Below are 15,496 nucleotides of genomic sequence, written 5' to 3'. Positions count from 1 at the left end.
CTGGATTTGATAACAACTAAACATATGCCTTTAAACGTGTGCTGGAGGACTGAATGTTTTTTTCTAATGTAGACATAGATGATGCACAAATTAATGTACCAGTATACGAGAATAGGTATCTTGGAATACCATTGATTTTTTTTATACACTGGTGGAAAAGCAATGCATACATTTAGGAGAAAAAACAAGTGCCTGTATGTTTTTTTTTTAATAATACAGGTGATGCCTAATACACACAATTCAGCCATAACATTAAAACCACAGACACTTGAAAGGTAATAACATTGATTATTTTATTATTAGGGGTGACCAAAAGACAACATTTTCATGAGCAATACTGATACTGCAACCTAGAGTGTCTGCCAATACTGAAACCATTTTTTTAACCATTTTTCCCTCTCTTAAACTATAGTGTTAATACATTTGTCTGAAGGTGCTTTGCTTAACAAGCCATCAAAATAAAATCCATCTTGAGTATCTGTGAAAACTGATGCCAATCATATACTATCTTGTTCCTTCTCTTAAATTAAGCTCTTACAAAGACATTTGTCTACATTTGCTTGCATAGCCAGCTAAATAAAATTGTTCAATCTTTTAAACAAATATTAACATGTATACTTCATTGTACAAATGATTAGAATAATGGCATGTAGACCTGAACACATGTATGCGTGGTTTTTAGAGTTAGGCTAATGGAAAAACAATTACACTTGTTTTTCTTCAAATATTGCCAGTGATTTTGGCCAGTGTTGAACTGATACTGGTCATATACGGATGAGATAAGGACACCTCTAGTTATAATTGCATCTGTCAAAGGCTGGGATGTGCATAAAAGACAACAAGTGAACAGTCAGTTCTTAAAGCTTATGTTATAGGCATGTAAAAAGGTCAAGCATAAAGATCTGTATGTCTTTACAAAGGACTAATTGTGATAGTAATGTTTTATACTTCTGCATAAAGTCAGCACAGAGTCTGCAGTGTAACCTGTGCGAATAGCCTGTGCCATTGTGAGTGTTTATACTTGTGTGTTGGTGTGTCTGTGTTTTGTATTGCAGTTGACAGTTGCATAATTACATTTATAATATAGAGGTAAGTGTCAGTCTCCATTGTAGACTACAGTGTAGGGTATGTAAGTACGCAACTACAGTGTTAGGTACATGGCTACACATTGGTGATGATGCAGGTATGCAGCTACATGTAGACTGCTCCATAGATTTGATGCAGTAGCATCAATCAGCTTTTAGACTACTTGAGTCAGAGCAATTCCAAAACATCAAGAAGGTTTAAGTGGTGTTCCTGGTATAAAGTGGTCAGTACTGACTAAATATAGAATTTCAAGAAAGGACACTGGGTGAACCAGCGACAGGGTCATGGGTGCCCGAGGCTTAGTGACTCACTGTAGGGAGCTGACTACATCTTATAAAGTCCCTGCTGCCCATCTGACAGGTGGGAGCTGTTTTTACCAACACACTGGCATTATTAGACATGCAATTTGAATGTATTTTGAATCATGTTATTAAAAAATGATTTCATTGCACCAGTGCCCAGCAGTTATCTAATGTGTTTAATGTAAATGTGACCATATGTTGATCTGTTAAAAAGGTTTGATTTTCATGTTTTAATAACGCAGCAGGAAGCAGCGTGTGATTGTAACAAGCCTTGAGGAATCTGTGTGCATAATGCTAACTGTTTAAAAATGAATGCAATTCAGTTTGCCTGGAATAGGCTGTGGAAAAAAAATAAATCTGATTTTCTTTTCTCTCTCCGTTCTTTCCCTGCTCTACTTTCATATTTCCCCTGTCTATCTTGTTCTATCTCCCTGTCTCTGTGACACTACATCATCTCAACTCTCTCTCTTTCTCTCTCTCTCTCTCTTCCCCCTCCCACCCTCCCTGCTCTCTCTTTCGCTCGCTCGCTCTCTCTCTCTCTGGCAGGCTGCTCCTGCAGTGAGTCAGTATCATGGAGGCAGGCAGCGGGGCTGCTGCAGTGGTGGGGAGTGCAGCGCTAGGACTGCTCGGAGCCACAGGAAGTCATGACATCTCTGACAGGTAAGAACTGGCTTCTCTTCCTCTTGCACTCCTACACTTTGGACATCCCCACCTCTGTGGGTATCTCCTGCCTCATTTCAACAAGCTGGGTGTGTGTACGTGTGTGTGTGCGTGTGTACGTGTGTGTGTGTGTTGGCTTGAGCATGTGCTCTGATGTCTAATGTGTCTCCCACCCTCAATGTGTTTGTGTTTACTGGCTTATTACCTGTTCTTGAAATCACAGATATAAACGATTCTCGAATCCCTGCATTTGAGCACACATTTGGGAGTAAGCGTTTTATTCAAATTGCGAGAGCGGGATGAAAAAGAGGAGTGGAAGTGGAAAGAGGTGCTTCTGCTGCTCCCCTGGAGCTGAAGGAGCAATATCAGAAGTATTTGTATTGAGTATACATAGAGTACATAGGATTATATGGCAGCAGATAGGCAGATGTTGCTTGGCAGCTGGGTTATTGAGGTGTTTTCAGAGATTCTTATTGGGGCGAGTTTCTATCGAGCTGTATGTAATTTACGTATTGTGTAATGGCACCAAAGTCCTATTTAGTAATAATAATATCTCTCCATGAGGTCAGAAATCAGCTGGGGATGATGTCATTACACACCTGCCCTCAACACTCTGTACATATGTATTACGAAATTATGAATTTACGCTTGTGATGACCACAGTTGTGTTCTCTATTAGAGCTTAGGCAGTCAATTACAACACACATTTACACACACACACACACACACTCTCACACACACACACACACACAATATTGAAATGCCGGTACGCTCCCTCCCACCCACTCACATTGCCAGACATCAGAGGCAGGGCTCTGAGCAGGAGTCACGTGATCACGAGTGCTCACGAGTGCCTGCATGCTTTTGCGGTGTGAACTCTTTCTGCTGGCTCCCTTTTTCTGAGATTCAGCACTAAATCCCTTTCACAGGATCACCTTCCTGCCGCAAGTTTTGGGCCCGGAGGGACGGGAATTGTCTGTATTTGAGGATTATTGTCCAGCCATTTTAGTCCCCTGCCTCACTTGAACGCGGTCCAAATCCTGTATGCTGATGGTTGCCATGGCAGCCACAGCTTAGCATACATTAGATATTAGCACACTACAGAGGCAGAAGAGTAAAGGAGGAGAAAAAGAGGCCATTATTTCTTTCATCTCCCATGGAAAAACTTGGCTCCTAAGTTTGCCATGCGAACAGCATCAGCAGTTGCCTCTGTGACTCATGCTGGCTTGGCGAACGGTAAATTTAGCAGTTTTCGGGCCTCACTGTTTATGTCCCCGTCCACAGCACTGTGCTGACCCACAGCAATGCCACTAGCCCACTTTAAATGCTGGTGTCCTGCCAAGGCCTTGTGTGGGGATCTCAAAGGAGAAGTCCCCAGAGCTTGACTCTGACTTTGAACAGCCCTCAGCCATCAATCAAGGAGGGTAGAATCAGAGCTTTACACGTTTGATTATACTAGTGTTGTGCATAGTAATGGCCCTCATTGAAGAAAGCAAATCTTAGCCTAAATGCATCTGTTTATGCTTTCCAAAAGTGCAGAAGTGAAACCTCCTCAAGCACCGTCACTTGAGAAGCTCATTCAGAGCTTTTGATTATGCAGAGGACATCCTATCTCTATTTTAGCAGCGCTCTAACTTTAGCAGGGATGCTCCAGAAACCACATTTTCCTTCAATGTTTTTTTTTTTTTTGTTTCTGCGATCCAGTTTTCGCAAATGTTTCGATGGTTTATTCCCAGTTCTTTCTTTCATTAATAAAGTGCTTTATTTAGACGTAAGCTCTTTGTGCCTCATGAAGGCACTTAACAATATAATATATTTTAAATTAAAAAGAAAATAACAGTTTTCCTTAAAAAGGAGAAATGATTGATATATGGTTATTCTTCGGAAGAACTCAGTCTTCGAAGTATGTATGTATTTATGTTACTGATTTAATTGATATATACTTACATACGGTTTAAACACCTGCCCATTCATTAAAAAATATATTATCCTTTTTTTTGTTGGAGTAACTGTGTCTTCTGTCCAGAAAATATAAAAACCTGCTAACTCGATTTTGGAGAATTGCTGTGGGAATTGCAACATGAGGGTTAGTGAGGTCAGGATGTTGGATAACCACCACCATACCTCATCCCCAACTCCCCAACTCATCCCAGAAGTATTGTATTCAGCACCCATCATCCTTCCAGAGAATGCAGATCCACTGCTTCACAGCTCAATGCTGAAAGCTTTACACCCCTCTAGCCAACATCTGGAATTATAGGCATGGTGCCAAATGGTTCTTGTTTTTCACCTGCTCCAGACAGTCCTATTCTATTGGCAGTACTTGTCAACATAGACTGGACAAGCTGTGTGAGTACATTTGCACATTTATGTCATCAAAGGGTGCAATTTAATGTAGCTGAATTAATTCAGGGGAAGGGTTGCAAACAAACATTAGACCCAATGTCTTGCTTACACCTGCAAGTTACTTTCTCCTATAAAGCAGTCTGAACTAAAACACTCCTTACAGCCAACAATTAGAGTTATGGAAGTTCCATAACCATTAGCCATGTAAGCATGTTTGCTGAGTCCAGTTAAACCCTATGTTTTTGAAAGATTGCAGGTTAAGTGGTGCTGCTAAAACCTGCAATTTCAACCTGAGCAAATGGCTTATAGTTTGAAGTGAGTTCATTTGAAAATGACGTGCAGTCAGGGTTTATGAATGTGCTTTGGGTATTTGCTGCAGGGTTCACTATAGAACACCAGTGTAGAAAGAGGAAAACAACCTCGGTTGGCCTCTCGAAAATGAAACGCTGCTGTAGACCACATCAAAGTTTACACTGTCAACAGACCCTAATTCAGAAGCAATCTTTCAGCCCCAGTGAATTTAATAAAAAGTGTCCCTCTATGTGGGCAGGCCTATCCCTCTGAAATGCATTACCTCACTGACACCCTACTGCTGGAGTTTACAGATAGACAATGGCCTGCCAGAGAGCACATCTCTGAAGGCCTCATATCTCCTGCGTGTGCTCATTTGAGCTGGAGCTTTGAACGAGGTCAACAAGCTAGAGCCTTAAGGCAGCATGACTGTTGTTTTGATCATTAAGCTTCACTCAGAGATGCTAGTGTCTCCTGCTGTTGTCCATTACTAAAATAACTTACACTTTTCTCTCTCTCTCTGAGTGTGTGCATGTGTCTCCTCTAAGTTCAGAGAGCAGTTTGAATTGGAAAAGAAGATGGTGCAAGCTCAGTAATGAAAGCACCATACAGTAAGAGCCCCACTTCTCTCAGACGCTAGAAGAGTGTAATACAGTGGGATTGCTGTTCAATCAGCCGTGCTCTGTAGTATCAGATCGTGTTTGTTTCAGTGAAATTGCCTTGAAGTGGGTCGTGAATGTGTGCCAGACAGAGAGACTCGTTGGGCTATCTCAGTGTTTCAACCCCAAGACAAAGTCTCTTCTGCTGGATGACATTTAGTGCCAGCCTGCAGGATAAGCAAGTATTCTGTCAAATAAAGTGCTTATGCCTGTTCTGCCAAACTGTTCTGTCTTTATGGTTCTGTCTTCTCCCCTTCAACCCCATAATGTGAAATCTGTGTTAGAGTGTATCATCGCTGTCACGCAAATCCTATTTTACTCCAAAACAGCAAATTTACCGAAGGGCTTTAAGATATCTTGTATCTTATGAACACTGAAAGAGCATCGAAAGAGTGCAGCAAAAGAGTGAGCTATTCACGCTGCAGACTGTGCTGCTATTAACTAACAAGGCTGGAGGTAGTGTGAGGTAAAGTGAGGCCGTTTTTCATAGTGAATGCTGAAACCAATTACTTTTTAGCTTGGGAAAAATGAGTGCAGGAAAGTTTTAAATGATCTAAGGAAAGATTCTATTTATTGTTGATAAAGTCATAACTAACAAAAAATTAGAATGTTTTTTGACAGACAGCAACTAATGATATCAGTACTTGTACCATTTATAAAATAATGAACAAAAGGTTTTGGTGACTAAGTAGTTATTTCTGACAAAAAATAATATAATACGAACTTAACTGGCTTTCAAATTTTCAAAAATACAATAGAAAAGGGTTTTGAAAAAAGTCAAGTTCCTATTTACGTTTTACAGCACTATTAAGTACAGGGGATGGACAATGAAACTAAAAACACCTGTCATTTTAGTGTGGGAGGTTTCATGGCTAAATTAAACCAGCCTGGTGGCCAATCTTCATTAATTGCACATTGCACCAGTAAGAGCAGAGTGTGAAGGTTCAATTAGCAGGGTAAGAGCACAGTTTTGCTCTAAATATTGCAATGCACACAGCACTATGGGTGACCTACCAGAGTTCAAAAGAGGACAAATTGTTGGTGCATGTCTTGCTGGCGCATCTGTGACCAAGACAGCAGGTCTTTGTGATGTATCAAGAGCCACGGTATCCAGGGTAATGTCAGCATACCACCAAGGAGGACCAACCACATCCAACAGGATTAACTGTGGACGCAAGAGGAAGCTGTCTGAATTGGTGCTAACCCGGATTGTATCCAAAAAACTGTCAAATCACAGCAGAATTCAATGTGCACCTCAACGCTACTGTTTCCACCAGAACTGTCCATGAGGACAATAAATTATTGTGGTCTAAAACCAGATGTTTCAGTTTTATTGTCCAACCCCTGTACGTTATATATATTTTCCAGCAGAATAAGAATATGATTTTGAGGACACTGTAAACATCCACAATGCACTGATCATTTCTAATAAACAGCTAAGCTCACTACAAGAACCGAATGTGGACCAGAATCCTTTGCAATCCTTGTTGCTAAGCATGTATGAAGTGTTCGAATTTATTTGTGATTCTACTTCTACATAATAAGCCAAATAGCCTCTCCCTATACAGTACAATACTAATGAGGGAATAGAGATCCATTTCTTCCTCTGTTCAGTAAGTAGTAATCACAGCCCTTAACAAGAATGTGTTATATTGGACTGTATCTCCTGAAGACCTCCTTTACAGAGAAGGCTTGTAGTTTAATAATATATGAAGCTTCAGGATGACCTTTATTTTCCAGTTTGACACACTGACCTGTTGCAATATTTGTTTTGAGGCTAGGCAGCAGTAGGATTTCTTTGGTGATTTAAACTTTATCTTAATCTGTGTTTGTTTGTGGTTATTCTAATTTGTGAAAGGTTGTTTACTTTGTCCGGTGATATGTACTAAATCTCTTGTTAATTAACCTGGACAAACATATTTAACACTGGTATTTACAGATGTTTTTTGACAGAAACCAATTTGGAAGGACATAATTGATGATTTAATTTTATATTCAATTAATATTCAATTAATACTCAGTAGTACAGTTGTAGTAAATGAGCCCTAGAGGAACAGGTCAATATATTGGCTGCGTCCCCATTCTGTACTACACACTATACACAATAGTATTAGGTATACATGTACTATATAGTAATCGTAATAGTAGTACACAAAATATTAGTAAGCTAACCTGTTGTGTACTAACAGGAAGTTATTGAGTTGCTCTGACAACACAGGCCACTCTGCAAGTTCTTTAGCCAGCGTTTCTGCCACTTTTATTTCCAAAATGTTCCAGATTTAAGTAGCTCCTGTCTTTTCATTTACTATTGTGTTGTGGAATAATATTGTACAATATAACTACGCTAAAAAAAAAAAAAAAACAGCTGTTTCTGATTGTTTATTGTGGACTTTATAGTATACTCAACTTTTTTTTTTTTTGTATAAATACTACATTGTTCATGCTTAAAAAGTGGCTGTATAAGGTAATTAGTGCACTATTGTGACACACTAATGGTTCTTGTTTTAAAATGTTTTGTGTCTATACTGTGTTGATATGGAAACTAAAAAACTTACTGACCCTATTTTAAATTCACTGTTTCTTGGTAGTGTTACAAAAAAACTTGGCAATACATAATTTGCATTTGCTATATAGACCTTCTGAGTCTTGAAATAAAGGGGCACGTTAATGATTTATAGAGCTTCAGTATGCGCTTCAGTTTGACCTGCACTGAGATATATGTGCCTCTTTAGCCTACAACCATTTAGCCCACCGATTCACATTGTATTTAATGGACATTTAAATCCCACAATTTGCTGTTCTGTTGTTTTGAAGTGATTGAGCAAGCAATAAAGTTATGTTATGTAAAAACATTAATTGGAACAGGAAGCAGAGATGGATTGATTAATCGCCCTGTCAGTATCTAAAAAGACTGGCATATAAGCAGTCAACTGTTTTCAGACAGTTTGTTGAAATCTAAATCAATCCAGTTTTCTTTAGCGCTTCATCAGCGTGAATTTTGTGGATACTGGTGAGTTGTGATATGTCGTTCGGGACCTACACGCTGATGGATGTTGTTTGGGCTGCACCTGGATCAGTCAGAGGCTGTGAGGGCTGTGTCATAATGCAGCACGCTGCTGCTCTCTGGGCGCCCCCTCCCCTGGTGATTAGAGATGCAAACCATGCTGCTTCAAACCTGCATCGAGGATGACAGTTTGAGGTCAGCCACGTGTAGATACCCCCTGAGGTGTGGGGATGTGCAGCTCATGAGAGACGGCTCCAGACGTGGGGTGGAGTGGGTGCCTGCGTGATGTAGCCCCGCTCTCATCAGAAAGGAATTCACGTTGGAGAGGATTGGATAAATCCTGCGTGCTCTTGTGGGCTGTATCAGCTGTCCTCATTCTAATACGCTCCCTTCTTCTTCTTTTTTTTATTTGTTGGTTTCTTCCCCAAGGGCTCGTCGTGAACTGAGTCTGTGTCAGAGATGAATGGGTTTCAGCTGCCTGTAGCAAATAGAAACTGCTTGTTTTTTTGGAATATGTCCTCTTTTTGAGACTGCTCAGCATTGGTCTTCCTTTACCCTCGCTCATTGTGAATAATTTATAGGTTTGAGAAATATTTATCATTAAATTTGAAGCCTTTATGGTAGAGGTGGCATATTTATATTGATGAGTATTGGTATTGGGCCAGTATCAGCAGAAAGGGGAAAGAATGAATACAATCCAATCTACAAATCTAGCCTGGGGTGGATTACACTCACAGCGTGTGATGTGGTAATGTTAGCTGTCTGTTTCTTCTCAGGGTTTTACGAGTGAGCCTTTTAGTAGTTTGAGTTAAGGATTTTTTTTTCTGAAGTGTTAAAATTTTCTAAAAAGTTTCTAATCAGGTCTAGTTCAAGATTTAAGACAAGGTGGGAGAATATCTTCCCAAACAAATATCTCAGTTGTTGCACAAGTACAACGAATTGTACTTTTAGGGGAGAATGCTTTAGTTTCTTTTAATTGGGGTCTCCCAGTCACATTTTTTTTCTCCTAAATCGAAAAGTCCCCAGTAGATTTTGTATATCTGCTGATACAGTGTCATAATCCTATACTTTGGCAATGAAGTAAAGCCAACTTGAGTCATACCACAGTTGAGTTTGAAGGCCTACATAATAAGCGAAGTGCTTCTTTTCAAATCAGCTCTTTTAAAGCTTTATAGCTCTGAATGGAATCAAACCAATCAGCATCAAAACTGATCAATCCATTCAGTTCAGGTTTGTAGTAGATTTCGTTATTGGTATCACAATTGAAAATGTGTGGCCATCTGTACTTGCCATCCCTGTTGAACTGAATACACTTACAGTTTATAGTATTGAAGAATTGAAAGCTTCTACATTCAATTTTCATGTGATGTGCTATGTTAGGTTTAGCTGCTTAACTGAACATGTAGTGCATGGCATCATACATCACATTGTGTGAAATGCACAGATTGGCTCGCATGGTGAATGACCAGTAACTGAATTTGTATATCTGCTTTAAGCTCTCGACAGATGTGCGCTACAATGCTGAATGAAACAGATGAATATGAATTGCAGTTTTCCAGGTCATCCAGGCTGGTTTAATCCATGGCGCAAAGGTTTTTTGTAATTGGTTCCAGATCTTTTCATGGGAACGATTTTTTATTAAAACAGACATGCAGAGTTCTTCCCCACATTGGCGAGTGAACAGTGGACAGTGCTGTGCTTTTCATCTTTCAGCAGTCACTGGTACTCATTTTGCTCTTCTGGAGAAAGCAGGCCACAGTAGTTTTCCCTACGAAGCTCTCAGAATTCGTGTCTCTCTCTTCTCTGCTGTTATTTTCTCATCTGGCTCAGTGAGTAATGGAAGCAAAATAACATTCATTAAAAAGACTAAGGTCTAAGTAAATGCTGAGGGAATGGCTTTCCCTCCCCCATGGTTTGACTAACGTTGGCAATTTAAAAATGATGTTATGTCTTTACTAGTGGATGTTTATTATACTGGTCAAATGTAAATGTTATCATTCTGGTACTATATATTATGTTAATTTGTTCCAAGCTTTAGTGCCATGTTTAAAATGCATCTTGAGTGTGTTTTATAGTTGCAGTTTTTTATGACAGCCAGGGTTAGATAGAAGTTTATTAAAGCTTTATTAAAGCTTCATGAATTTAGTCGTTTTTAAAATGTAACCAAAATTGGTGTTTTTATGACCCTGGTAAAAATTTAAGCATTTTTCCCTGCTGCATAAATAAAACATCTATTCTATGTTAATTAATGAGATCTGAATTAAGACATGAAAGGTTAAACAACTCTTAGTAGTATATTTCTGTTTTTAAGGGTTGTCAATGTGAATATTGTGGGCTTGAATGGCAGTCTTTTCACAGACTTGACCCACAATGACCCACGGTTTCATAATTTAATAAGTGCCTGCTGTATGCTAGGCGTGTGTCGTGACCTTGCTGTGAAATCTTGTGAGTGTGCTGGATACAGTTTTCTCTCCATGTCTCAGTGATTGGTTTTGACATTTCTCCTAATTGAAATGGTGCCACCATTAACACCTCTGTATAGCCGGAGACGTTTTTAAATGCTTTCTGGTCCCTTAGCATCACAGTGAGGAGATGCCATTTATATCTGCACGTTATGTTTTTTTTTTTTTTTTACGTATTTGATAAAGTGTTGGCCCTGATGATCTGTTTAAATACCAGAGTATGTAAGTACATACATTTATTTCACAGCTTGTCTGACTAACCTTTATCTCCCTCTCCTTCCCTCTCCCTCTCTCTCTCTTGCTCGCTCCTTCTCTTCCGACTCTTCTATCTTTTCTCTTTGCCCTAGGGGACTGAGGCCTGGCCGCCACCCGGAAGAGGACGACCTTGTGCCTGAGCTTGCCAGGAGTATCCACCCCCGGGAGAGACCTGACTGGGAGGAAACAATCAGCGCTATGGTGAGAACCATATCACACACAGACACACATTAGTTCTGGTTCTGCTATTATTGTAAGGACGTAATGATAAGTTTGTACCACATATATATTACTAACATTAATCTATGTAGTAAACAGCAGATCATTTCTCATTTTAGATTAAATTTTTTCTGTTATCCCATTTTTTCTCCAATTTGGAAAATCCATTACCCAATTCCTGCTCATATGAACCCCCTATCATTATCATTATGAATACCCCCAGCACTAGGAAGTTGGACACCTTCTGATACATGTGAAGTCAGATACTGCCTCCTTTCGTACTTCTGCTGGGTGGGTAACCAGCACACTCAGGAAAGCTCAGAAAAGCTCAGCAACCCAGCTCCAATACATCAGCTAACAAACGCCTGTGCTGAACATCACATTTTATATTTTGTATTGATGTGAAGAGAAAGTGCCATTATCTACCCTCCCAGAGAGAGTAAGACCAATTATATTTTTATTATCTCTGACTCTGGCTGCTGATGGCAAGCACCCGTCACCTTTTTATATATTTTCCTCATAAGTTATGAGGACCACAAACACACCACGATCCTTGTGAGGACATGTATTCCTAAATACATACAAACTTGCCCACACAGACACATAAAAGCACCAGATTCACTGACCTTTAAGATGGCACTGGAAAACTCTCAGGTGTGCTAATTAAAGATTTACTGCCGGGTCTCTGATAAGGCTTCCTCTATACTACTGTCAGATTCACATCTATGTAGAAGGATATTGTTCTTTTGTTTTATAGACTAATTACATTTTACTACTTTGATTTAAATCAGAAAACTCAAAACGGCACTCTACACCCGTTCAGTTTGAGTTATTACTTTTATTACAGGAGGCGTTGGAGTAAAGGGAGAGCTGCTGTAACGAGTGTTTGACAGTGAGGCGCTCCCTTTATGCAGAGCTCAGGTCTCTGGAGCACGATTCTTTGCATGTCGATCGGTACTGAAAGATCTGGATATATGTTCACTTTAACAACCCTATACATGCTTCCACTACATTCCGTGCAGCTGGGAAGAGTTGGTCTCCATAGCAACCTCAGTGTTGGCTGATGTTCTTTTGAGCACAAACACACTTGGGGAAACTGTTTTCAATGAAGAATTGCCAGTAAGCAGACGGTTTAGTAAAACAAATGCAGTTTACACTCTGTGTCTTTGCAGTTTAAATTATATAATGACTATTGTTCAGTGACTCCAGAATCACTAATTATATGTTTTTACACTCCAACCGCAACATGGGGTCAGGTATTACAAGCTCTTTCACTTTTTTTTCCTTCTTCTTTTCTTTTTTTTTTTACAAACTAGATGTTCAAAAGAGACTCGCAATACAAGTAACCTGTGATCCTTTACAGTGAAAACTTAGCCTCCTAAGTGTGGACTACTCGGAGGTTCAGTCACCTAAGTGCACTCTACCGATGTGGACTTCTAAATGGCCTGGATGTGTAAGTATGGGCAACCAAGTGGCCAGGATGCCAAAGAATGATTTACAGTGTGGATTACTAAGTGGCCCAGCTGCATAAGTGCAGTCTGCCTAGTTACCCAGCTGCATGAGTACAGTCTACCTAGTGGCCCAACTGCCTATGTGCAGTCTACCTAGATGCCCAGGCGCGTAAATGTGAGCTTCCTAGTAAGTTCATAATGAGTTTGATCCCTTGCATTGCTCAATTTGTAAGGTGCTGGGCATCAGAGAGAATATAGATGACTTTTCTCTTCTCTTGTCTCAAAGTGGCAGTTTACCTTCTGTGGTCCAGGAATAGACAGTTAACGTTAGCGACAGTTCAGAAACATGAGGTGATGCCTCACTTCTTGAAGTTAGAACATGCTGTTATTCACCCTCCAAGCACTTGAACTGTCATGGGATAGAGGAGACTTAGTGAGAAGAAAAATAAAAGTAAGAATGAGATCATTGGCTCTGGTCTGTTTATACATCTGTCTCAAATAATCTGATCCCAACTGAAGACTGAGCCCAAAACACCTCGCATTTCAGTGTGTCATGATTGCGTCTCTTGTGAATTCTTGTGTGTGGACTGGAGGACTTGTGATGCGATCCTTTACTACATGATTGTTTCCTTTACTCCTGTCAGAAATGCAATAGAGTACTTTGCCTTTTCTATAACAAATGTTATTTGAATTTATGCTTCTCTGATCAGCTACAATGATGGTTTGATGGAGTGCATTAAGATGCATCTTTAGGATGCAGTGGTCTTTGTTCACTTATGGTAATACCAGGAATGATTGATGCATTAAATTCGAAGGTGTATGTATTCAACCACCATTTTCAGGGACACTCATAAATGAACATTTTCCCACATTATGCAAGCAGACGTTCTGTAAATCAGTTTCTTCCTATCTACAGTTAGGAGTGTTTTGATTAAGCGATGTCTGACTCTCCAGCCATCACAAGGACGATTCGTATTTTTCCCCAAGTGTTTTGACTGTCTGGATTGTTTTGACTGGCCTTGCTAGATAACCATGTCTGTCTGTCACTTGGCCAGACATTGGAGTGACTGGCAGCAGTTTTATAAGGCGCACCAGCTGTCAAAAAATGTATTCTGCCATCCCAGCAGGGGTGCCTGGGCACACTCTTAACCTCAGTACAAAATGCTCATCTTGCCCCAAGTGTCCCCCGTTTCCTAGTAAACTCTCCCCTCTCCTTCTGTCCTGTTCGCTTGACCTCCTCTGCCTTTCTGTTCCTCTCACTTCCTCTCTTTATTTAGTGACATTCTCTGTCCTCCATGACTTAATGAGAGCTGCAGGTACTGAATGCTGAATATTTTATTTTCCGCCATGTAATTTATGCGTGCATCTGCCACGTCTGCTTGTGATTTTAGCTCCCTGACCTTCATGGCTTCATAAAATTTTTTAAGAGATTAGTTCAACCACTGGTAAAATATTATTGTAGTTTATTATCAGTGTCTGATTAGAAATTTATAATATCTATATAAACTAAATATATTATATATCTTTTTCACTCTTAAAGGCACGAAGCGCAGAAGTCCCGGAGCTTAGTTCTGAGCCGCTGCTACGGTCCTGCAGCAGTACTGCCAGCATGAAGGTCAAGCACATTAAAAAGTAAGTACAAGTTTTTATTTTACACACCATGTTGTAACTATTCTGGTAATGTGTATTAAAAAAATAATAATTTGTAATTGAAATGCTCCTGAAAACATCTAATTGAACATTTTTGTAAAAAAAAACACCCGTAATAACAACTTAGCAGTGGGGGTGCAGGCTGTCAGCATGGTGTGTGTCTGTAGACACACCCGCAATGTATGATCAGGTTGATTAAGTTTTTTTAGGGAAAATTCTATATATTCTATAAATTCTAAAATAATATATAAAAAAGACTAATGTGAATAATGTAATTCTGGGGTTTTCAAAAATATTCTGTGGCCCTTCCAAGATTCAACCATTTCGAGTTGTAACATGTACAGCACAACAATCATCATAGCCCATCTAATTTATTAATATGCTTGAATTATGTCTGGATCTTTCATTAGAAAAGAAAATGGTATTTTTCAGTTATACATAATGGATAAAAACAATAAAATATTAATGTAACGTTGATATTTACATAATTAGCTTAATAATTTGCCAGGTAGCAGTGTCATTTGAGTGTACAATGCTAGACCTACAAATAAATGTTTTTATTTTTACAAGGATTCACATAATGTCTGTGAAACAGTATCTTTGAAGTAATATCAATTTATAAATTGTTTAACATTTATGTATATTTAAAAACTTTTTTTGGCCAGCATACACCAAGTTCGCCAGTTTTGGTACAGCAGAAGAGATTGAGAGTATATTTTTGAATCTTAAATTTATTTGCAGGGAAATTAAAACACTGTACATTTAATCGTAAGGATGATACCTAAAAATACAAAAACAAAAGTAAAACAATACAACTATACGCAGGGAAACTATTTGAATTAAATTTTAAAGTAAATAAAAACACTTAAAGAGTAAAAGTGTTTAAAAAACGAATCTTGTGAAAAAAAAATAAGAAAATATGAAATTAATAAATTAGTAAATGATTTTTGATAAAATTAACTAACTAAAAGAAATCTTGTCAGCTAAAACAAGTGGAGGTGTTTAGAAATTAAATGAATTATAATAGTTGAGGGATACCAATGAGTTTTAGAGATTACTGTAAGAAAGTCCAGCTCGCTGGTGCACTGTAGAAAAGTCTATAATGATATAA

General features: G+C 39.0%; 1 protein-coding gene across 3 annotated transcripts in view; it reads left to right on the top strand.

Moving 5' to 3' along the window:
- Positions 1-15,496, top strand: part of arhgap32b (Rho GTPase activating protein 32b) — a 116,565-nt gene that overhangs the window by 33,236 nt on the left and 67,833 nt on the right. For all 3 annotated transcript variants that reach the window (XM_022676037.2, XM_022676036.2, XM_022676035.2), the window contains exons 2-4: positions 1,935-2,048; positions 11,158-11,266; positions 14,276-14,367. In XM_022676037.2, the coding sequence (XP_022531758.2) occupies positions 1,960-2,048; positions 11,158-11,266; positions 14,276-14,367 (290 nt within the window). In that variant the 5' untranslated portion in view covers positions 1,935-1,959. The remainder of the gene's footprint in view (positions 1-1,934; positions 2,049-11,157; positions 11,267-14,275; positions 14,368-15,496) is intronic.

This window comes from Astyanax mexicanus, chromosome 17, assembly GCF_023375975.1.
Source record: "Astyanax mexicanus isolate ESR-SI-001 chromosome 17, AstMex3_surface, whole genome shotgun sequence".
Classification (NCBI taxonomy): Eukaryota; Metazoa; Chordata; class Actinopteri; order Characiformes; family Acestrorhamphidae; genus Astyanax; species Astyanax mexicanus.
The sequence above is the reverse complement of the archived record's forward strand: the minus strand, read 5'-3'. Positions and strand labels throughout refer to the sequence as shown.